Source organism: Mustela lutreola, chromosome 3, assembly GCF_030435805.1.
Source record: "Mustela lutreola isolate mMusLut2 chromosome 3, mMusLut2.pri, whole genome shotgun sequence".
NCBI classification, from domain to species: domain Eukaryota; kingdom Metazoa; phylum Chordata; class Mammalia; order Carnivora; family Mustelidae; genus Mustela; species Mustela lutreola.
The window spans coordinates 39391042-39414756 of NC_081292.1; the positions used below are offsets into that span (position 1 = coordinate 39391042).

At 43.9% G+C, this 23715-nt stretch overlaps 1 protein-coding gene and 1 long non-coding RNA gene across 2 annotated transcripts; one reads left to right on the forward strand and one right to left on the reverse strand.

Moving 5' to 3' along the window:
• Positions 1-258: 258 nt before the first annotated feature.
• Positions 259-18929, reverse strand: LOC131826572 (uncharacterized). Its single transcript, XR_009351656.1, has 4 exons — positions 18616-18929; positions 11919-11976; positions 5036-5087; positions 259-565 (listed from the first exon to the last, which is right to left on the reverse strand). It is a non-coding gene; the product is annotated as an uncharacterized LOC131826572 (long non-coding RNA).
• A 102-nt stretch (positions 18930-19031) lies between these two features.
• TSPYL5 (TSPY like 5) lies at positions 19032-23439 on the forward strand. Its single transcript, XM_059165967.1, has 2 exons — positions 19032-21313; positions 22559-23439. Exon 1 carries the CDS (start codon positions 19136-19138, stop codon positions 20381-20383), a length of 1248 nt encoding a protein of 415 aa, XP_059021950.1. The 5' UTR covers positions 19032-19135; the 3' UTR covers positions 20384-21313; positions 22559-23439.
• The last annotated feature ends 276 nt before the right edge of the window (positions 23440-23715 follow it).

The following is a 23715-nucleotide window of genomic DNA, read 5'->3' on the forward strand; positions in this document are numbered from 1 at the left end:
TTGGGTTGATAATTTCACTGAACATTTTGGTGTATCTGTGGTGGGGGGATTGTTTTATTTGTTTTCTTTATCTAAACCCAGGAAGATGGAACATTCTTATGAAACACAGGCTTCTACTCCTCTTGATACATGCATTACTGAAATCCACCACCCTTTGGGAAGTCATCGATGTTAGCAACCTTGAACTGTAAAGTGAGGGCCAGAATTTAGGTAATTAACAAACTCAGGACAAACTGGAGGTTAAGAGCTCTACTACCATTATTTCATTTAATTTCCACCATAGTCACTGAGGTAGGTATTAATAACATCCACAGTTTACAGAGAAGCAAAGTAAGAATTGGAGAGGTTAAGCAACCAATCTGTGTTATACCAGCAGCAGGAGGTGGAACTAGGACTGAAATCCAGATCTGTTTCTAAAGGCAGTGCTCTCATCATTTGCCTGTTAAAAGGTGGGTCACTGTCCATCGTCCATCCCTACCTTTTCATTTAAATCCATATTCCTCGGACATGAGTCTCAGGAAATTGTTGGCTTCCCTTTCCACTGATGCTTCCAGAATGTGTTTCCCTGCAAATGATGAAGTGGAAAAGGGTAAGAGTGAGTAGATGAATAGGGAGTTCCAGATGGGGTGAGAAATGCTGAAATGATGGGTCGTATTCGTAAATCAGCAGGTGTGCATGGCTCTTGGTGACAGTCACCCATTTACCCCATGGCCAAGCTGTCTGTCTTGATTTTGCTGAGCTGCAGTGGAAGCCAAACTGTCTTCTACTGAATGAGTGACCCAACAAGATGGGCTGAAATTCTTAAATCAAGCCAAATAAAAATCAAACCCTGGGCATTGCTGCAGTGGAAGACGAAGAGATGCCACATGCCTGTTGCTGAATATCTCAGAGATTATCATTGCCCGGGAATGGAATTCCAATGACTGGAAAAGCAGAGAGATGATTGCCCTGATGCACTGCCCATTAATCCTGCTCGTCCTTTTGCCAAGGAGTTAATGAAGCTAAGGCAGAAGGAATTGTTATTGAACAACCCAACATCTACTATTTAAGCTAAAAGTCAAGCAGAAAAGGAAGGTCCCCAAAGTCATCAAGGATAATGTTTTAAGCTGTAGAGGGAAATCTAAGGTAGGTTGCTGTAAACTTTGATTTTCCACCCTGTTCCTGAGGCAGACAGGCCTGTGGATCTTTGGAAATTTATTACTTTTTCACGCAAATTTGAACCATGCAAATTTGAAATTGTTAATATGAAAATAATAATAAAGCCTCCCTTTAGGTTCAACATTTGGGATAATATAAATTCCCCTCATTTTGTCATGTTCCCAGCAGGGGATAGATGGTACACCTAAACTGGGTGAAAGGACTGTTCACAAGGTGTGGCCAGGGGGTAGGGAAATTGCCAGGACAGGTACAATCCCTGCTCCAGACCTCCAGGAACAAGGGGAGTGAGTGGATCCTGAACCCTCGGGAGGACAGCTAAATGGGGAGGGGTACTGGGTGGGAACTTGGGCCTTCAGGAGAGGGACACAGCTGACCAGTGGTGGCCCAGTAGAGTGGGATCCCTGGGAATTGATACCCTAACCTCTTCCTTCCCTCTCCCTGATTTCTTGCAGGTGCTGCCCATTGGGAGAACCCGGCCGGAAGCCAGACGTCAAGGTTGTATATGTAGATGGACTCCCTGCGGGGAGCAGGGTGAATAACCTGGAGGACCCCACACTAAACCAAAGTCTGAGCCAAGAATCCTATCATTTCAAACCAGTGGTAGGACACATTGTAAATGGGCTTTCTGATATTGCCCATGGCGGTGCCGCTCCCGCTGGTAAACAGCCCTCACATTCGTTGTCCCCCAAACTCTCTACCCATGCTCAGGATGGAACTGTTATTGATTTTGAATTATAAGATGCTTTGAGGAAACATGCCTTCTGTTGAATTTAACCTCCCCAATCCCCCTTCTTCTCCAAAATACCATGTTGGTTTGGAGTCTTCCTTTAAGAGATTTTAAGCTGAAAGACAGAATTCTGGCTCACCTCACTTTATGCCACTTCTGTGTTCTTGAAATGCCACAAAGGTAAGCATTTCCTAACTACAACTCTCTTTATTGGGAGGTATGGGACATTTTCAGGGCTGTGCAGCCTTCTTTTCTCTTACCCTAGAATTGATCAGTACTCCAAGAAATTAATTTAGAACAGGATTAACAGCTGGGTCTTGTCACAGTGGTTGCAGAAATTCTGGCCGTTAAGACTATAAGCTCCCTGGAGGCACCTGGGTGGCTTAGTGGGTTAAAGCGTCTGCCTTTAGCTCAGGTCATGATCCCAGGGTCCTGGGATCAAGCCCCACATCGGGCTCTCTGCTCAGCAGGGAGCCTGCCTCCTCCCCTTCTATCTGTGCCTGCCTCTCTGCCTACTTGTGATTTCTGTCAAATAAATAAATAAAATATTAAAAAAAAAAGACTATAAGCTCCCTGAGACCAGGGGTTGTGTCTCTTTCCATATCTTCTCCCCAGCTTCTGGCAGAATGTGTGGTTCTTAGAAAGTACTCAAGGGTACCTGGGTGACTCAGTGGGTTAAGCTTCTGCCTTTGGCTCAGGTCATGATCTCAGGGTCCTGGGATCGAGTCCCAAATTGGGCTCTCTGCTTGGCAGGGAGTCTGCTTCCTCCTCTCTCTCTCTGCCTGCCTGCCTCTTCCTGCTTGTGATCTCTCTCTCTCTCTTTGTCAAATAAATAAATAAATAAATAAATACATCTTAAAAAAAGAGAAAGTAAGAAAGTACTCAATAAATATTTCTTGGATAAGTGAACAAAGCATACCTATTTCTGACCATATTCTCTAAGTCTGTATTATTAAAAGATTTCAGAATCACTATAAATGATATTATGAAGGTCGAATGGGTCCCTCTTCTTCAAAGTGCAATTATTGCCAATTAAAAATTTTCCCTAAGACCCAAAGAATGCCATTTATCCTTTCAGATCCCTGTGAACGCAGAGAACTTGGTATCTTGACCAAACCGAATGTTAAGAGTTTAGTCATCTGTTTTACTTTAAAAATGACAAGGCCGCACCTTCCAGCCATCCAAGGTTCAGCCCCAACTAGCTTGGAAGGAGCCTTTGATTCTCTCCAGGGCAACGGGATTCACCTGCTATCACCTGCCACAAGACAAGGATGAGGTGGGAGGGGCTAGAAGAATTGAGAAAAGCTTTGCCCTGTGATACTCTTCTTTGCTTAGAAAGCCTGCCTTCTGGCATCTCTTAATGATGGCTTAATTTGGGGGTATTTTTAATCCAGGAGATTAAACCAAGCCATCCATTAAGAAGTTAATCCATGCATTTGATTTCCATTAAGAGGGAGAAGAACAGATTTTTTTTCTCGCTCTTTTTTTTTTGTCCTGATTTCCCCTTTTACTTAAACTTCCTCTCCTCTGCTCAGTGATGTCATTGTAGCTTTTAGTCTCTGGCCCCGGGGCAGTGGGTGTTAGTGGTGCTCTCTGGGCAGCCACTGCTGATTCATCCTGATGAATCATCAACCTGGGCCTCTGGGCTGGGAGAGAATGATGTCACTGTGTATCTTCCTCCTCCTCCCTAGCCTCCCCTCTAATACGCTGCATGTTTGAAACAGGCGGGTTCAGCTGAGGCTGCCCAAGGGCCTGGGAACTCACGAAGCTTCCCAAATGCAGGGTGATCCTGGGCAGGGAGCCCTGGGGTTCTCACCAGTGCGGGAATGAACTCCTTCACCCTGCTCAACACGAAGCCATTTATAGACTCAGACAGCTAGAAGGTGACTGACCTGACACCTCCGAGGCAGCCAGACATCCAGCAGTCAAGCTTCCCAGCCCTGCTCAGCCTCTCTGCTTTGAGGTCAATTATTATAAATTATCATTTTTGCAAGGATGCTCTTAGTTCAATGGTTGCATAATCAATGGCTGTTTCTCAGCAGTGATAACTCAGAGCCTCCAGACAACGGAAATCCCTGGTTTAATCTTTCTTTTTCTCCCTTTCCATTTCATTTTCTCTCTACTCTTCAACGTCTTCTCTACCTCGCTTCTTACTCAACACTTTCCAGCTGTGTATCGTTTGGCTCTGTTTCCACCCCAGATTTTTCTGTAACGTGCAGCTGGACTCCTTCCAGGTCCCAGATGTGCTATTTATTTATGCTGAAGCATCTGGGCCTCAACGCAGTCTTGTCACGGCAATGTGGAAAATTTGCAAAAAAATAAAAAATAAAAAATTCAACTGCCAGCTAGTTGGTGGGCTGTACCATCCTGACGGACCCGGGAGGTATTGCAAAGGAGTTGGAGGGGAGACTGAAGCAAGGGGCATGAGTGGGGATGGCAATCCAGGCGAAGCCAGAAGCTCACACTCTCCCATGCTTGGCTTTTAGAGGAGTCTAGTCACACTGGAAGATGAGGGTTTGATTCATTTCAAAGCACGATGGTGTTGTTGCAAAATCCAAAGAAGCCGTTCTCTTCCATAAGTGAACTGGAAGCATGGTGGCCTGGTGAAAGCAAATGGCTGTCACCCCTAAGTGATGGGGCTGTGAGTATCAGAGACGACAGCACTGGACTGGGAGTCAGAGTCCTGGTTCTGGTTTCAACTCTCTCCTGCTTCTTTTCATGACCCTAGGCAAGCCTTTTCACCTGGGATCCTATTCCCTCTTCCACAACATTTAAAGATTGGGTTAAATTGTGAGGTTTCAAGCTTTTTTAAAATTCAAATAAAATCTTAAGTGGAAGTCTTTTATGTATATGTGCTTAATCCTATGGCACAAGGAGGTGGTGATAACCGAATTCTGGGAAATAGCATAACTGGCAGCTTGTCCAGCATACACTGGGTCCCACAGGGTCCAGAGACCCAGGGGGAGGGAGTCAGAGGTGTGCTTCTCCACCACTCAATCATCCTCACTTCACCTTGAAAGTCACGTGACTTAGCCACATGGCTACCCTTCTCAGTGGCTCAGAGATTAAGCCCCTCCACTGACACTCTGTCTTCCTTGTTCTTTCCCTGACCCAATACAACTTCCTCCACCCCCTCTGCCCTTCTATTACCTCCTTCTCCTCAGCTTCCTGCTGGATGGCCAATCATTCAGCTCCATCGTCTCTGAAGAATAAGCATGGGACACAACCATTTATAACCACAGAAGCAAACCCTTGGCATATGTATCTGAATGGAACCTCTCTTAGCAGATTTTCTGTGTATTGTATCAAAGGGAGCTCTTCTCTCTCTTCTTCTACTTGGGTCTCATTACTGAAGGCCCCCTTTCTGCTCCTAACCCTAGCTTGTGTGGCAAGCCCCAGAAATGAAGAAAAGGATGAGTGTGATGTGTGTCCCTCAGTCTAACCATTTCTCAGACAACTTTATTGAAACTTAAGAGCTCCTTAAAGCACAGTTTGAGGACCACTGCATAAAATGTAATCAGAGGTGTGATTACATTTTGATTGGTGACTCCCAATCCTTGAGTCCTAAAAACTCAAAGAAAAATATTTTTCATTTGGGTTAGAATCCTAGGAAGTTTTTGGACTAGAGAGGGTTTTGGGAGACTCCCCCACTCTTTCTTATTTGCTGCTTTGAGGGAGGTCTGCACCCATCTAGCATCTTACTAGTTGGGAGAAATTCCACCTGAGGAACCGTTCATAGCTTCTAGCACCACACAGCTCTCCCCCAGGTGAGCTCCATTGTGCTGTGTGAGATACTCTAGGCACATGGATGAAGGAACATTTCAGTATCAGAGAACATTCATTCATACAGTGACTTCTTATACATAGACCCAAGAGTCCAGCTGGCATAGAGATGAGAGCTGTGTCACTAAGGGAGGTCTCAGGTCATCTTGGGTCTGTGGACAAATAACTACTTTTCCTCTCATCCTCCATGAGTGGTAGAACACCATATTTGAAGCTCTTATACATTGTATTATTCTTTCCAAATATTTGCTGTCCTACTTAGTGATAGATGAAGATCTCCTGGCTACAGGGATGTTGAGCTTAGTCACTGATTTGTTTTGACCAATGAAATGTGAGGAGAAGTGATACATGCCACCTACAAGATAACACACAAAGTCTACGTGAAGTTCTGTCATCTCACTATTCTCTCTTCTAACAAAGGGCCATATATGAAAAGTCCAGTATCTCACACAAGGGCTGCTTCTTTAGCCTGGGTCTCAGAATGACAGGGATGTGAAGAGGCAACAGACCCAAGACAGACATGTAGTAGATACAGAGTATGAGCAAGAAATAGACCTTTGCTGTTGTAAGCCTCATTCTAGCTGAATTGTTTCTCATGGGTTAGGGGCCAGAGAGACCTGGATCTGCATTTCAGCTGTATAACCTAAGACAAATCACTAAACCTCTCAAAGCCCCCATTTTCTCATTCATGAAATGGGGATGATAATGGCACTTACCCACTGGGTTGCTGAAAGGATTAAATACAAAAATACAAGTAAATTGCTTATCATAGTACCAGATACTTAAAAAAAAACACTTGACACATGTTACCTATGATTATGAGAAAACATATTAGGGCACAGGAATAAAAATATGGGTGTATAGGAAAGAGATGAACAATTATGAAGTAGGATAATTGGTCATAAATCTTTTAACATTTAATTTTTAAAAATAATGCTCAATATTTATGACTCTGTGTAGGAAGAATAAAGGTACCCAAAGATGTCCAAATCTCAATTCCCAGAAACTGTCAATATGTTACCATATGTCAATATGTTGTACAGCAAAAGGGACTTGGTAAATGAGATTCAGTGAAGGATTTTATTTATTTATTTATTATTAAAAAGATTTTATTTATTTATTTGACAGATAGAAATCACAAGTCAGCAGAGAGGCAGACAGAGTGGGGGTGGGGGAGAAGCAGGCTCCCTGCTGAGCAGAGAGCCCAATGAGGGCCTCGATCCCAGGACTCTGAGATCATGACCTGAGCTGAAGGCAGGGCCTTAACCCACTGAGCCACCCAGGCACCCCAAGTGAAGGATTTTAGAGGTGGAAATTTATCCCAAATAATCCAGGTAGGACTGATGCAATCACAAGAGGCTTTTTAAGTAAAAGAGGGAGGCTGAAGAGTCAGTGAGAGAAGAAAACGGGAGGAGGGGTTAAGAGGGATCCAATTTCTGGCTGGAAGAGCCAAGGAATGCAGACAGCCTCCAGAAGATGGAGAAGCCATTAGGACAAATTCTTCTCTACAGCCTCCGTTAGGAACTCAGACTTGGATTTTAGTCCACTGTGACCATTTGGGCTTTTGACCCACAGAACTATAAAAAAAAAAATTTATGTTTTGGTAGGCCACTAAATGTGTGGTAATTTGTTACAGCATCAATAGGAAACGAATTCAGGCCCAATTCCTTTTTCTGTTGTTTTAGCATTGCTGCTTCTTGTTAACAGATAGTCTCATTTTCCTGAGTCCAAAATCGTAAAGATTTGGGTAGGATTTTTTTAGATCCCAATGCTTGCTGATTCATAAATTAGGCTTCTGACTGTGGCCATCCTTTCTTGCCAATACCATCCCCCCATCTCACAGGTTCTCACTCTATGAATCCCACATGCATAGTTTCAAATCATAAAAGGAATTTTCTATTATAACTTTAAAATGACATGTTATACTTTGTTCACTGTGTGTAGTTTTGGGGGGTGGCTTGTAATCTTTTCCAGTCACTACTAAAGGATAAAATTAAGGCCAGAAGGCCAGATCCTTAGATAAACCCGAATTATGCCAGTATGATTCTTAACATGACTTTTTCCAGAATTCTCGTTTAGCGGATGAATTCTTTCATCATCAAGAGAATGTCATATAAACTCTCTTGATGATGAAAGAATTCATTTACTAGAGTAATACATGAGGCATATGGTAGTAATTTTTTTTTAACATCATTGGTTGCTGAAATCTTGTTTGATCCTAAACAGGGAGAATTGATTGTTGTTATTTGCTTTTAGATACTAATTTTTTTCTTAAATTCCAGTATAGTTAACATACAGTGTTATATTAGTTTCAGGTGTACAATGTAGTGATTCAACAATTCTCTACATTACTCAGTGATCATCAGGATAAGTGTCCTCCTTAATTCCCATCACCTATTTTGTCCCCCACCCACCTCCCCTCTGGGAACCATCTGTTTGTTCTCTGCAGTGAAGAGTCTGTTCCTTGGTTTGTCTCTTTATTTCGCTTGTTCATTTGTTTCTTAAATTCCACAGATAAGTAAAACCATATAGTATTTGTCTTTCTCTTATTTTGCATAGCAAAATACTCCTAGCTCCATCCACATTGTTGCAAGTGGCAAGAATCCACTATTTTTTATGGCTGAATAATATTCCATTGTCTATATACCACATCTTTCTCATCATTCATCCATCCATGGACACTTGGGTTGCTTCCATAGTGTGGCTATTGTAAATAATGCTGCAATAAACATAGGGATGCATGTATCCATTTGAATTAGTGTTTTCCTATCTTGGGGGTAAATATCCAATAGTGTGATTACTAGATCAGAGGGCAGTGCTATTGTTAATTTTTTAGGAACCTCCCTTCTGTTTCCCTTTTTATTAGTTTCAGTGATGGCAGACAAAAGACAGGAAGAATGTTTGTCATCCTTTTCCCACAGGCACTTTTCAAAAATTTCAGCTCAGCCCTCTACAGTGGGTGGGCTGTGCAGGTAGGTCAGGGGTCTCCCTCATGCTTGCAAACATTCTGCAAGAAGCGTGCTCAATGTGCTGTCATTTGCAGGACAATCTCTGCTTCAGGGGTTCTTGGCTCATTCACCACTCCTGCCTGTGGTGGGAGAATGAGTCACGTGGGAAGTGTAAATTTCCTGATCCCTCCAACTACAGTTCATAGGTCTAGCCACAACATGGTAAATATTCTATTTCTGTTTTAAGTAAAACAATAATTCTGTGCTCAGTCTGCTACTTTTTTTTTTTTTCTTTCTTTCTTCTCATTGGCTCTCCATTCACAGAGTCCAGGCTGGGGGCAGACAATTTTCCAGAAATCTCTTCAACCACAACATGCTGACTAGCTTTAGTTATTTTCTACTATTAAAATAGGGTTGCAGTATGAAAGAGTTATCCTCTATAAATCCCAGTGCCAGAAAATAAGCCTTTGAGGTTTCTTGATATCTGGCCTTGTACTTCTAGGTGTCCCTCTATCACTTTAGAAGTCATAGCTGTGAGCCTCCCCACCTCCCATCTCCAAACTCCCCTTCTGTCTGATAGCTGGTCCTAGAAAGGGTGGTCTGTTTGCTCTCCAGTGACCAGCATCTCCCTCTCGGAGTGTGTGTAGAATCTAATTCGTAGAGTATACTCATTCTCCTCATGTTAGATTTTTGCTATTACATTTCAGCCTGGATCCTGCAGTGGAATTCTTCCTGCCACATAATGGACTTTTGTTCACTATTTTTGTCTAAATAGGGTTATACCCATTTTAAGCTAGATATTATATGAATTAGTATCGGAATCATACCCGCAACCAGATGGAGTTGGCTTTTCCTGGGGAAGACAAAGTGTTAGGTTTTCTTGTTTTAGTTATGAAAATGCCAGCTTGAGCAATGAACTGGCTGGTGTCCTAATTGTCTTAATGTGTGAATCAGAGAGGCCATATGGCCCACCTGATCAATTGTGTGGCGATGAAGAAGGGGAGGAAAAAAAGGATCCAGAGGGGCATAGTTAGTCACTCAAGTCTGCCATTTATGTCAGAAGTGTGTTAGTTGCCTGGTGAAGATTTGTAGATGCAGCTGCCAGGGGAAGTGAACAGCATGGATGTGTCTCTGAGATGGACTTGCAAAGCCTTCATGTTGTAGGAAGATGAAAATATTTTGGGAGTCTAAATTACATGTGTTAAGAAATCAGAGGGAGCATGGGGTTCTATGCATGAAAAAATAAAGCCAATTAAAAATAATGATCATCCTCTTGGAAGCTCAAAATGCAAAAAAAAAAAAAAAAATCTTGCTGGACAAGAATCCAAGCCCTCACTTGTGTCCGTCTTGAGTAGCAGCTGTCCCCTAGTTGCCATCAATTCCTAGTCTGCCTTACTGACGCAGGGTAGAGTCTGACCTTCGATCATGTGACCGTTCTTTATTTTCAAAGATTTCTCTTGAGTGACAGCCATGAAAATCTCTCTTCTTTGGAGAGATTCAAATAATTTCCAGATATTCATTCATAATTTCATCTAAAAACTTAGTTTAAAGAAGTAAGGATATAGAGTAGGGTTTCAAAAGTGGAGTCTATAAGCAGAATTATTTTGTTTGGTTCTCACAGGATCTTTAAGAAATTTCACACACACACAAATTGCAGATTTCTCGGGCGCCTGGGTGGCTCAGTGGATTAAGCCGCTGCCTTCGGCTCAGGTCATGATCTCAGGGTCTTGGGATCGAGTCCCGCATCAGGCTCTCTGCTCAGCAGGGAGCCTGCTTCCCTCTCTCTCTCTCTCTCTGGCTGCCTCTCTGTCTACTTGTGATTTCTCTCTGTCAAATAAATAAATCTTAAAAAAAAAAAATTGCAGATTTCTCCATGGCTACAGTCAGCTGTAGTTAAGTGGCAACTGCTAGGCTGTGAAGGGTGTAATCCACTCTTTAGTTCCCTAGGGGCCTGCTTCATCCTCTTACACCACCTTGCTGGTCCTACACTTGAACCCTGATACCTGAATAATCACCTCTCACACAATGGGGAAAATGAGGTACAAAGTCACTCTGAGAAGCAAACACAGCTTACATCCCCAACGACTCAGCTTTGTGTGTGAATGGGAGAGGACACAAAGTGGGCAAAATAGTTTTTAAAAGCATCTGGAATGGTTTCTCTAAACACACCGATGTGTTGGGGGAGCAAAGGAAGGAAAGTGATGGGGTTGGAGACATCAGTGACGAAAGGGAAGGGGAGGGCATGGCTCTCGGGAAGGCTTTATGCCCGCTTGGTAGCCAGAGACATTGTGAAATTCACCAGCCCATTTCTCCGTGATGCCATGACCCACAGACGACACCCAGGCTCCAAGCGCAATGTCAGCTGGAGAAGGCCCCATGTGCAGGGGCTAACTTCTGGAGATATGTCCACTTTCTCCTCTAAATTTTACAAACTCTATTTCCTTGAATGAAGTCACTATCGCTTTGGACCCGAACCACGGCAGAACTGCTTTTACTAAGTGACTTTCTGTCCTGCTTGCCAGTCTACGTGACTGGTGCTTCAGGACATGCCCGAGGTGCTGGACTCAGCATCAGCATGGTCCTGGGGCTTTCACTCCTAATATTGGGTTTCTGGATTCAGTATTGGGAATACACGTGTTTTCTCTGAGAACCTGATTATTTTGTTTTGTTGCTGTTTTGTGTGTGTGTGTTTAAACATTGCAAACATCATAAAGGTTATACCACATCTGATTTCTCTCTTTGCACTGGTGGGTTAAAGGCCACAATCAAATCCATGGCCAGCCTCCATCAAGTACAGGGGACATAGTGGGAAGGGACACATTTGGATACTTCATTCTGTTTTTTTTTTTTTTTCTTAATTTCCTAGACTTTAATTTTCCTTTGTTCTTTTTCTTGACTATTAATTTTTAAGTGCTTTTTAAAGTGTCTTATTGCTATCAGATATTACACAAATACAGAATGAATAACCAAAGTGGGCATTCCAGAAGGCAAGGAGTATCTTTGGTTAAACTAGCTCAGGTAAAAGGAAATGCTTATGGGTACTAGTTGATTGCAACATATAGTTGAATATTTTAACCACACAACGCCTGCCCATTAATTTAAAATTCAATTTAATTCTATCTTTGTTCATTTTCCCCAAGTCTTTGATGTAAATTCCTAGTTTCATCAAGATTTAGGACTTGTTTGATAAAATAGGGAGGGTAGGTCTTCTAATTGGTGTCTCTCACTATAGTTACTGGTGTCTGAGATGTGCTGGGTGATATGAGAGGATCCTCTGTCCTACCCCATCCCAGGGACCCTACCTCCAGGCAGGCTCTGGTCATCCTCCGTAAAGATCCTGGCCTTCTTCAATCTCAGAACCTAGTGTAAACCATGCATGATCTTAGTTTATATGAAGTAGAGGGAATTCAAATTTCTGTTTTTCATGTTACCCTTTGTCAATGACTATTTTCTGGGATATGTCAAGATTTGAATCCAAGTCCTGTTGGGATATTTTCCTTCCAGTTTATCTCCAAAGTGAAAATCTACCAACCTCACTTCCTTTTCTAGAACATTTCTATACTATTAATGTGTTGTTGGAAAAGAAGGAGTATGGATATTAAGTGTGTCTGTATGTCTACATAGGAGAGGGGATAATGAAGATTTTTAAAATTATGGGTGTGATATGAACAAAACATTCCTGAGTGCACAAAAAGAGAGAGACCTTGCATCCTGCTGTTCTTTGCACTGGACAGCATGGGCCGGTGTTGATTGAGGACAACTTGTTTGGGTTTGGAAATTGAGGGTGGTTTGGTACAGGAATGGCTGTGGGGTGATTCCAGGAGAAGGCACTGTGCAGCTTACATACAAGGCATATAAGGCAAGTTTGGCATTTGCAACTCATGGAGCTTCTTTTCTGGTTGAAGACAAAGGCTTGCCTATGTAGCCCAACTAGGGAAAAGTTCAAGAGTGTGATAAATTTACTACCTCACATATTAAAACTAAAGACTGCAATAAATGCACTCACAGTTCTAAATTCAACCCATAACCAATTAATGACAGACTTTCTTGGAGAGCACTTAGTTTTGCTTTAGGTACCCTCCTTAAATTGTAGTGAAAATGCTCATATTTGGTGATTGGAGTTTCATGGATTTCATAATTTACATAATTACAACCATGTCTTACGGCCCTTCTTTTCATACCTTCTGTTATGTTCTAAAACTATCAATGCAACTTATTTTCTAAGGAGTTTTAAAATACTGTCTCTTAAGTTTCTCCAGCTTCGGAGCTGCATGGCGAAACCCATTAGATCCTGGGTCTGGACTAGTTAATACTACTGAAGTGAGTATGACTATTCATGGTTCCAGCAACTTATAAAGTTCAGATAACTTAACATGGCAATTCAAGTGACTTGGTAACTTAGCATTTAAAATTCCCGTTTCTTAGGTAAATACTTAATCATGCAGGACATTCCCTGTTGGTTTTCTCATCTTTCCAGGGCTAAGACTTCTCCATCCTCTCATTGATGGAGGAAGGTCTGGTGTGAATCTCATCTTCATGCTGAGGCTTAGCTGGACCTGCCTGTTCTTTGAAATCTGCCTCTACTACCATTGCGTCCACTAAGGAAGTGTGCCCCTTATGGTCTCTAGTCACCGAGTCCTTCACTCTGCACCTTCTTTGCCAACAATACAAGCCCATTCAAATTCCCCAAATGCTCTTAACTAACCTCCACGCCTCTGTCTACTAAACATGGGGAAATGTATGGCTGCTCTTGCACTTTATCCTGGGGCTGTGAGAGATTGAGAGTAGGGTGGCTGGAGGATAGGACAGGCCATTTCAGAAATGCCTTTGGCAACATTTAACCTTGGGAAGATAAAAAGAAACCTGTGGGGCACTTGGGTGGCTCAGTAGGTTAAGCTTCTGCCTTCAGTTCAGGCCATGACCCTGGGGTCCTGGGATTGAGCTCCACATGGGGTTTGCTGCTCAGCAGGGAGCATGCTTCTCTCTCTCCCTTTACCCCTCCCATGCTCATTCTCTCTCTCTTGAATATATAAATAAGATCTTTAAAAAGGGGGGGGGGCAGGGAAACCTTGTATATAATAAAGTCAGGAGGCCAGAAAGGGAGCTCTTATGCCCTACCACTTGTTGACAATTGCAACCATAACAGTAAGAATCATACCTTGCTGGTCCATACTACTTTAGAGGTTTTATCACCCCAGCAGGAGGAAGAAGGTTTTCTTCTTGCCCAGCAACTACCCAGCCAATGAGAAACACCTACAACTCAGCCAGTGAAAAGCCACCATACTTCAAACTCTCAGTTTACTTCAATGGGCTTTTGTTTGTAATAGCCCTTCCCAATTCCCCCTTTCCTATATGGAAGATCCTTCCTCTCCTTTGTTCTCTGAACTTGCCTATAGTTTTGCTACAGCTTGCATGTTCTGATTTACAATTCTTTGTTATTCCTGAATAAATCCTTTTTTTCCTTGTAAAATAACTGATGGTTTTATTTTTAAAGTTAACACTCTGTACATACTTTTCTACTCTCTTGGCTGCCCTGTGATGAAAGAAGCCCTCAAAGGATTTCTTGTCTGGGTTTCAGTTTTCAATTTGGGAGCTAGTTCTCCCCACTCTCAGATGTCTGTCTTTTCCAGGAGGATGGTCTCTACCAACTTCCCAAGAGTTTTGACGCTTGGAGGGGTAATTGTGTGAATCCTTTTCTTGAGAGATCCTGCACTGGCTATATACTCTCTAAATATTCTCCAAGATCCTTAAACCCAGCTCAGAAAACATTCTTATTGCTTGTGTGGTGGAGAAATGGCTTATACATCATCATATGTTTTTCCTCCTTATGTTTTATGTTATAAACTCTATGCACTTAATGCTCCAGGATTTGCCTTTGAAGAGCTAATTTTTTTCCTCTTTTTTTAAAACCATTGTATCTTCCCCTCTCAAGAGACTATTTTGAAATTCAAAGTGAAGAATTTGACTTGCTGAATTCAGCTCTTGCTAGGTTCTTCAGTACTTTTCTCTCTCTAGGATAAAAGCCTTAGCCTAAAGATCTAATTTTAATGGTGGAAATGTTGTAGGGTAAAAATAAATGCCAAGAAGTAAGAATACATCTGTCAATATTTTAAAATATTTTACAGCTACTTATATGATATGAACTGAATGACTTAGGTGGTCTAGTAAAAAATTTTCCTCTTTGGGGAGGAATCGGAAAGAATCTAGGCACATGTGTAAAGATATTAACTTTAAATGGTTTTCAAAATTTACCATAAGAGGCAGATTTTTCTCTCCCTCTTGGCTTTGAAAATATTCCTTATGTCACCCTCTTCTTTTTCATGATCCTCCATAACCTGGGAGGGTTAGCTGGCAAAATTCCATACAGTAAGCAAGACTTACTGCCATTTAAGAGCCTTGCACTATCTCCTTGGGGAAAGACAAAACTCTGTGGCTAAAAATGTCAAGTCTGGGATCTTAAAGTTCTACCAGAGAAACTGTGGGGAATGTTAGTCTCTTAGTGGGAAATAGGTTGGATCACTGGAATGTCTTTTTCCCAGCTTGTTAATGTCTATGATTCAAGGAAGACAAACCTTAAAAAGAACGCAGAAAGTATAATTTTTAGAGAACAGAGGTGAACACTAGTTACTTTAATATGTTGAAAAACATTTTTATGAATTTTTCATAAACACTGCAACTGATGACATAATCATCACATTCAAAAGAATCAATGCTTATATTATCATGGATTTAAGTCCCTAATTGGGAAGAGGCCAAAATTCCCAGATTTCCCAGATTTCAGTTCATGATAGTAAACTTGTATTTCTTTCAAAATATTCACAGAATGCAGTGCGAATGGAGATGTTTTATTCCCAACATGGACAGTTGAAATGAAACTCCTTTCTTTGAGTATTAGCACACCAGTATACACTCCACTGAAAAAGGATTCTTGACTGACATATGTATTATGTTTACATCTGTAAGAATGTGTATGTATATGCATGTGTATCTAAAACTTTATATATACACACAATTTTTCAACATTGAAAGGTATTTTTACCCACTAGAAAGAGTTTGATATTTCAATCTCTCGAATGATAATTTTACATCATGGACTAGTGTTTAAGAGTGTGGGTGCTGGACTTTGATTGTCCAGCTAAAATCATTAATTAGTTGTGTGACCTTGGGCAAGATACTGAAGATTTTCATATAGCAATAACCTCATCTCTAAGATGGCAGCCATAACTGCATCTGCCCCATGAAGTGGTTGTGGGGATTAAGTAAATTAGAACATGGCACTGTATAAAGTACAAAATAAATGTGAACTTTCAGTAATATTACTGGTATATGCAAGGCCCATGCGAGCAGCTTTGGGGGTTAAAAGAGACAGTCCTTACCCTTATATGGCTTACTGTCTAGTGGGGAACTCAAGCTATGGTCTTATATAAAGTTAAATATTCATACCTGAGACGAAAATCAACTGTTCAGTTTAGCTGCATGGACCAACCTCTTAAATATAGAAGCCATAAGGGCTGGTGACCTGGACCAGAGGAATATCTTTATAGAAAATGTTAGACTTAGTCTCACATTTGTTTCCCTTCACCTGATGTTTATCTCTCTGACATGATGAAAATAGGCTCAAGGCACATTGTATAATATGCACCCTTTGCAGTGGCCCCGCCTACGTCAATCTTGCAGTGGTTTAACGGTGGGCCGGGCAAGCAGTCCATGACGCAGCTGTTGATGCTGGATTAAGGGTCTTAACAGAGGCTGGTTGAGCTGAGAGTGCTCTGAGAAGCAGGCCAGCACACCAATTTCTGTTTGCAGAGGAACAGTGACTACTTCAGCGGATTTTTAAGTTTTTTTTTTTTTTTTCCTGAGATTTACAGACAATTCCAGACTGTGGTTATCCAGTTTAAGAGGTCATTCTGTACAAGGACGAGCATGAAACTGCATGTCTAATTGCCAGATAAATATTACAGTTAATAACTTCTCTGTGAGATAAAAGACAGGACTGCTCTCTGTGGTCTGGGATGTTCAAGGAAGGCCTAGGGAAGAAGTGGTTATGAAAGGGCCTTCAACAAAAATTTAAGGTAATCTTTGGATTAATCCCCTTTCAATCAAATATTAATTCCCCTAATTTAATTTTTTATAAAGAGGAATGCATTTATTTATTTAATTATTTTTAATTTTAAGTAGGTCCCAAGCCCAATGTGGGGCCTAAGATCAAAAGTCATATGCTCTATCAACTGAGCCAACAAGGCACACCATCCCCTAACTTAATTTTTAAAATTTATCACTCTAGATTTTCCCCTACATCCTGTCCCTGACTGGTGCTCATTTTGAAAGATAATTCTGTGTCTAAGTTATGAGTTTAACAAGTTTTCATAGGTTCATTTGAGTATATAACCTTCACCTGTTAAATTGCTTCTGTGGGGAAAATAGGTATTTTGAATTTCAGACAATCAATTTACAAACCCAAAGTAGAGTTTTTTAAAACTCTACTTTGTTGGTTCTTTCACTCAGCAATTAAGGAGGAGTGCTTTTCATTAGTATCAGACACTGGTTGGCCCATATGAACAAAAGATACCTACTCTGACATTCTGGAGAGGAGATCCAGTTAAACAATACACAGAATTAAGAATTGGAAGGCAGTAAGTGCTAAGGGATAATGAAAAAGTAGCACAGGGTAAGAGAGATGAGATGGGTGGTAATTTTAAATAGGATGGTCACTGTGAGGGTTACACTTAAGCAAAGTATGAAGGGAGCCAGCCAAGATGACCAACCCCAAGTGGGGCTAGAGTATTTAGGGCAGAAGGAAGAGCCAGTGCAAAGGCCCGGAAGCAGGAGCTTACCTAGTGAGTCTGAAGAATAGCTAAGAGACCAGTATAGTTGGAAGAGGGGGGGAGAGACTAGATGATGAGGTCAGAGAAGTAAGTGGCAGGAGGAAACTTGCTAGATCATAGAAAGCCTCGCAGGACTGTAGAAGTTTTGAGAAAGTCAGTGGTCACTTGCACTGGGCGGGCTTAAAGCTAGGCCTGCGGGTATCAAAATAATTTCTCTTTTCCCCAGTGTCCTATACTTCAACTTTAATGTAGATACAAATAAACTGAGATCTTGCTAAAATTCAAATTCTGGTTTGGTAGGTCTGGGGCAGGGCCTGAAATTCGCCTTTTTTAACAAGGTTCAAGGTGATGCCAGGCTGCTGGTCTATAGCCACACACTGACCAGTAAGAGTAAAGAGGTGCTGAGTTCCCAGGGGCTCTGGAACTTACCTCTCCATTAGCTGGGTACAAGGGCTTTCTTGTTCTTCGTGAGCCTGAAAGGACAACCTTAAGAGGTTTTTGTTCACTTTCCTCTTGCTCATGGTCTCACCACTGGTCTCCCCATTTCAAAGTCCTATCACTTGGCTAGTAAGAGCATGGTCTAGAACTCCCTCCAGGAACAAGAGATAGGTTGTCTGGCTGTTTCCATGCAGGATCTAAGAAGTTTCTAGGGCCTCCTCGCTGCCACTGTGGAGGCTCTGACCACATTCCTATTTTACTCCAATTACAGAAGTTCTGACTTGTGGCTTTCACTCCTGGTCCTATATACTTTGAGTGAAAGACCAGCCCTGTAATCTAGGCTTGAGGCAGCTTAGAGGATGTGGGTTATACTCCTAGGTAGAAGAGAGAATACCCTGCAAGGCTGGCCTTCTGCAGAGCAGGCCTGGGAGGACTATCTACTTGTGAATATAAAGCAAGGTCAAAAGCCAGATAGCCAGATGGATTTGAACTGTGCTTCTATTCCTTACTGTGTAATATCAGGAATACTCCTTGGGGTCCTGGAGCCACAGTTCTCTCATCCGGAAAGTAGGAACACCACCCCCACTACCCTCATTTATCGAGAGGATGCAGATACAGCATGGAGTCAGGTGCCTGGTTCATACTGATGCTCACAAAATACTGGTTATTTTTATAATCACGGGTAACATCCCACCACCTATCAAATCGCTTTGTGACCTGGCCCGACGGTACCCACCTCTACATTCTCGGAGCTCAGGCACCGTGGCAAACCCCTCCGCAAAGGCTTTCAAAGACAAAACAGAGGGGCCAACAACAGTTTCCTCGAGGCAAATGTCACTAGAGGTAATCAAGGAACGGAAGATGTTTAGTTTAGAAAGAAGATGATGGGGAGGGGGATGGGGATGGACGTGATGGCTGTCGTCATATTGTCTTGTGTGAGAGTGATCAGACGTGCTCTACGAGATCCAGCCGGCACGCTGCGACCCACCGGAAGCAACGAAAGGAAAGCACGCCCGCCTCCAACAGACACAGCGAGGCACGGTGCGATGGAGGAGGGGGTGTCTGGGAGGGTCGGCTCCTGCGCAGCTGCGGCCGCGGAGCCAATCGCCGCGCGCAGCCCGTCCTCGCGCGACGGTACAGTCGTACAGCCGTGACGTCGACGGTTGCCATGGAGAGGCCCGCTCGCTGGGGACCGCGAGCTGGCGCCAGGGGCGGCGGGGTCGGAGCGTGGCTTTGAAGCCGCTTCCGCTACCACCATGAGCGGCCGAAGTCGGGGTAGAAAGTCTTCCCGCGCCAAAAGCCGGGGCAAAGGCCGCGGCAAGGCCCGAGTCCGCGCTGCTCCTGCCGACGCCCCCCGCGACCCGGACCCGCCACAGTGCCAGAGGCTCGGGGAGGAAACCCAGGCGGCACAGGTGCAGGCTGGCGCGGGTTGGGGTGGCCTGGAAACCGCTGCGCCCGCGCCGTCCCGTCGGCCCGGGGAGGACGCTGCCTGCCGGCTCCCCCTGGACTGTGGCCTCGCGCTCCGGGCCCGAGCTGCGGGGGATCGCGGGCAGGCCGCGACTAGGTCCGGCCCAGGGAAGGCCACATCCCTCTCGGAGCGCCTAGCAACAGACACTGTCTTCGTGGGAACCGTGGGAAGCGTGGGAAGGCCTAAAAATGGCCCCCGCGTTGGAAATCGGCGTGGCCCTGCCGGGAAGAAGGCCCCAGAAACCTGTAGCACGGCGGGGAGGGGGCCGCAGGCCATAGCCGGTGGGAAGCTGAAGAAGGGGGCCACAGGCGAGAATGTCTCCGTCCCCGTGGTAGAGGAAAAGAAGGTGGAGAAGGATGCAGGGTCAGGGCCCCCGGCGACAGATGGCAGCATGGATACGCTGGAGACCGTCCAGCTGAAGCTGGAGACCATGAACGCCCAGGCAGACAGGGCCTACCTTCGGCTCTCGCGGAAGTTTGGGCAGTTGCGACTGCATCACTTAGAGCGCAGGAACCTCCTCATCCAGAATATCCCGGGCTTCTGGGGACAAGCTTTTCAGAACCACCCCCAGCTATCATCCTTTCTGAACAACCAAGACAAAGAGGTTCTCAGCTACCTGAACAGCTTGGAAGTGGAAGAGCTTGGCCTTGCCAGACTGGGCTACAAAATCAAGTTCTACTTTGGGCGCAACCCCTATTTCCAAAATAAGGTGCTCATCAAGGAATATGGGTGTGGGCCTTCGGGTCAGGTGGTGTCTCGTTCTACTCCAATCCAGTGGCTCCCAGGGCATGATCTCCAGTCCTTAAGCCAGGGGAACCCCGACAACAGCCGTAGCTTCTTTGGGTGGTTTTCAAACCACAGCTCCATTGAGTCTGACAAGATTGTGGAGATAATCAACGAAGAACTGTGGCCCAATCCCCTGCAGTACTACCTTATGAGTGAAGGGGCCCGTGCGGAGAAAGGAAAGGAAGGCAGGCAAGGTCCAGCAAGGCAGCCAGTGGAGACCCCAGAGCCTGGGGCAAACAAGTCCAACTGATCCCGCACTGGCCTCCCTACTACCTCCCATTGGACCTGTGCCTAGCTAACCACACGTGTTTGGCTGTCTGCCTTCTCTTCATATTGGCCTCTGCACTGTATTCCCTTTGGACTTCAGTTATAAGAATATGGTATCTATGATCATGTTCTTTAGCCTCCTTGTGGCCTTCTTGCTTTTTCACATTAGTGTTACATGTTAAATGATCTCAATCCTACTGTTTATATGTTCAGCGCACATGCTTCAAGTGTGTGCTGCCTTTGTCTACATTGCCTGGACCATGATCTTGGCTCTGGCCCTTCCTAGCTGTCTTTAACATGGACACTCGTGAGTCATCCTCCAAGAGGACCAGTGCATCCTCAAGCTCTGCTACTTCAAGGCCAGTGACTTGCTGAGCTTTGTGTTCATGCTGGCCCTGCGTGCCACCTAGGGCCAGTTTTTCTGTTGCCACTGCATAATGAAGCTAGCGCACATGTTATTGGCCATCAGCCAAAACTAATTGTTCCAAAGCTCTGGGGTCACCAGCCTAGTTGCCATCACCTGCTGGATCTCTGACTTTGGCCAGGCGCCTCTGCTGCCCTGCTGGATATGCAGAATAGCACTTGACTGCTAGGCATGGATGAGGTTAAGGGTGAGAAGCACTATGCCACGTGTTCTATACCATCCTGTGTCTCTTCCTGCCTCTGGGCCCTTCTACTGTTGAACATTCATCAAGGTCTATACTGTGCCCCGTCACTGTCAGGCCACTGAGACTTCTCTGCGTTGCTATTGGCCCCAGTTGACCTCCGGGTCAGCGAAGACCTCAAGAACTGCCTGTGGACCCAGGCCCCCTGCCAGTGCATGAGACACACACCTTCCAGGAACCCTGCTGCCTACCAGACCGATGGGCGGGTGTGTGGACGTGTGCTCACTGTCATCGTTCCGTGGCTCCAGGTGAGGGTGGGGAATGGACCCACATGTAACCTAGGTACCTTTGTCAACTCCACTTATTCCTTCCTAGCACAGGACCAGAGTGCTATAGCGGGGTTGCTGGGGAAGTGATATTTCTTATCTGTGGGCCTGCGTCTGCTTCATCTTACTCCTCTATACCTTACTTGCCCTTCCTTCATTCCCTCTCTTCCTTCCTTCCTCCCTTCCTCTCCTGTCCTTTTTTCCTCCACTTCTCCCTCCCTTTTTTTTTTGTCGCAATATTACCACAGCTCAGAAAGAGAAAACAACTGAGAAACCAGGGTTTTCTGCATACAGCTAGAGAGACAGGTGGGACTTGCTGTGCACACTCACGCACTGGGGAAACAGAGGGTAGAGGAAGCCAGAAGGCCAAGTTGGTCTGTGGTCAGACCTTGGCTCTGACTCCTGGGTTCACTGTATAATTCTCATGTTTAAAATTCTTTTCATGGCTACACATGTGTTAGAATTATAAGCCCTAAGGCAGCAGTGTTGTGGACTAGTGTTTACTCCTGTTCCAACTTTTTTTTTTTTTTTTTTTGATGCCCCTTAAGACCCAGTTAGCTCATAGAGTTTCCTCCTCTGTGGTAGCCTCTGGCCGTCTGGCCCTCATTCCCCAGCTTTCTACTCTCAGCAGTCCTTTGCTCTCTTTATTTCTACCTTTAAATACCCTTAGGATAGGCTTCCATCTTGGGGCATGGGGACAGGGTGGGCAGAATCCATTCTGGATCTCCAGGGCTCATTTCCAGTGAGTATAAAAGCTGAGCTGGGCCCTCTTTCTCCTTTGCATGCCTAAGGGTGGAGGGGTAGGACTGTAACTACACATTCCTTCCCCCAATCTCCTTTTCCTTATGGGAGACCTCGTTCTGAGCTCTGCAAGGGCTGGGGAGGCCTTGATTCAAAATTTGTAGAGAGAGATTGCCAGGTGGGGGACTTGGAGCAAAAACAGGGCAGGAATGAGCCTGGTGTGGAAGGGCCTGGAGATGCTGGTAGAAATGGCTTGGGAAGCCTCAGGGAAAGTATACCTCTCTCTCAGTGAGGGCAAGGACAGGAAGGGGCATTCCCCAGAGTAAGGAGGGGAGAATTAAGGGGTCATGGGTCAATACAGTGCCTGGGTGAGGGTTGCCCACGGTTTTGTCCAATCATTAGTTCATCATTAGTGGATTTTATAAATCACATAAACAAATCCAAAGCAGAATAATGTTACTTTGGATGCTTTCTCTTTTGTTCTAGGTGTGGCCTTGCGTATGTGGAAGATTGATGCTATATGCTGCTTATTTTGCCATAAGTAAAATCTTACCACTTCCCCCATTTTTGCCTAATGGGACAATATAGCTGTATAGGTCTGCTTTTTTTTTTCTTTTTCTTTTTTTTTTTTTTTTTACTTTTTGCTCTTTATTATGGACATTTTCAGACAAGCACAGAAATGGAGAGGATGGTACCTGGACCCTGTGTACCCGTCACCTAGCTACATCAATTATGATCAGCCTGGTATCTTCCTCTCTCCACCTGTATTGTTGATGGAAAATCCGACACTGTGCCAATTCAACCTTGACTACTTTGGGAGATCAGGACTCTCTTTTGGTGGTGATAGTGGTGGGCCGCACTATCATGATCACATCAGGTCTGCTTTTTGCTTTTTGCTCTGAATGTTAACTAATGAAGTTCCAGAAATGGGCCTTAGAAGTGAAAGTCTTCAGGATAAATAGGGAATCTCAAAAAGAGATGAAAAGATGCTCCCATTCCCCTGTATCCACGAAAGGAGAGAGAGATTGTTCTGTTGTAAATCTTTCAAAGACTGATAGAATAAGGTGCTTACCTGAGACCCTTCACCAGAATATCAGTCTTTTTTTGCCTGAAAAAGATGGAGGCTTGTGTGACTGTTAGAAATATCATCAGCTTGTCCTGGTTTCATAATATAACTGGTCTTGGAAGTATAATTTGGAAATTGTTTCTGTGTTCTGTGAAAATAACCTCCCAAAAGCAATCAGTTACTGGTTGTCTTGGTAATTTGACACCCTGGTAATAATGCAATTATTCCTTTGTTCCCAAACAGTATAAATAGTTGTAAGCTTGCATGCATTATGGAAAAATAAAAGCCTGTATCTCTGTTATATTTTTTATTTAAAAAAAAGAGTTGGAAGGTGGAGCTGAGGCTGCATAGTTGAGGGGATGTATACGTTGGCCTCAAAGAGTGATTTGTAGGTCTAAGGCCCTGGTGTGACTAGCTACAGAACAATGATTCTCATGCCCTTAGCAGAAATTGAGACTCTGTGGTTCGTTCTGGGAGGAAGACAGGTCATTCTTGTTTTTAACGAGTTTTCCAGATGATTTTAGTGGAAATCCAGTGTTTCTCAAATTTTGAATTTTGAATTGTGTGAGGAATCCTG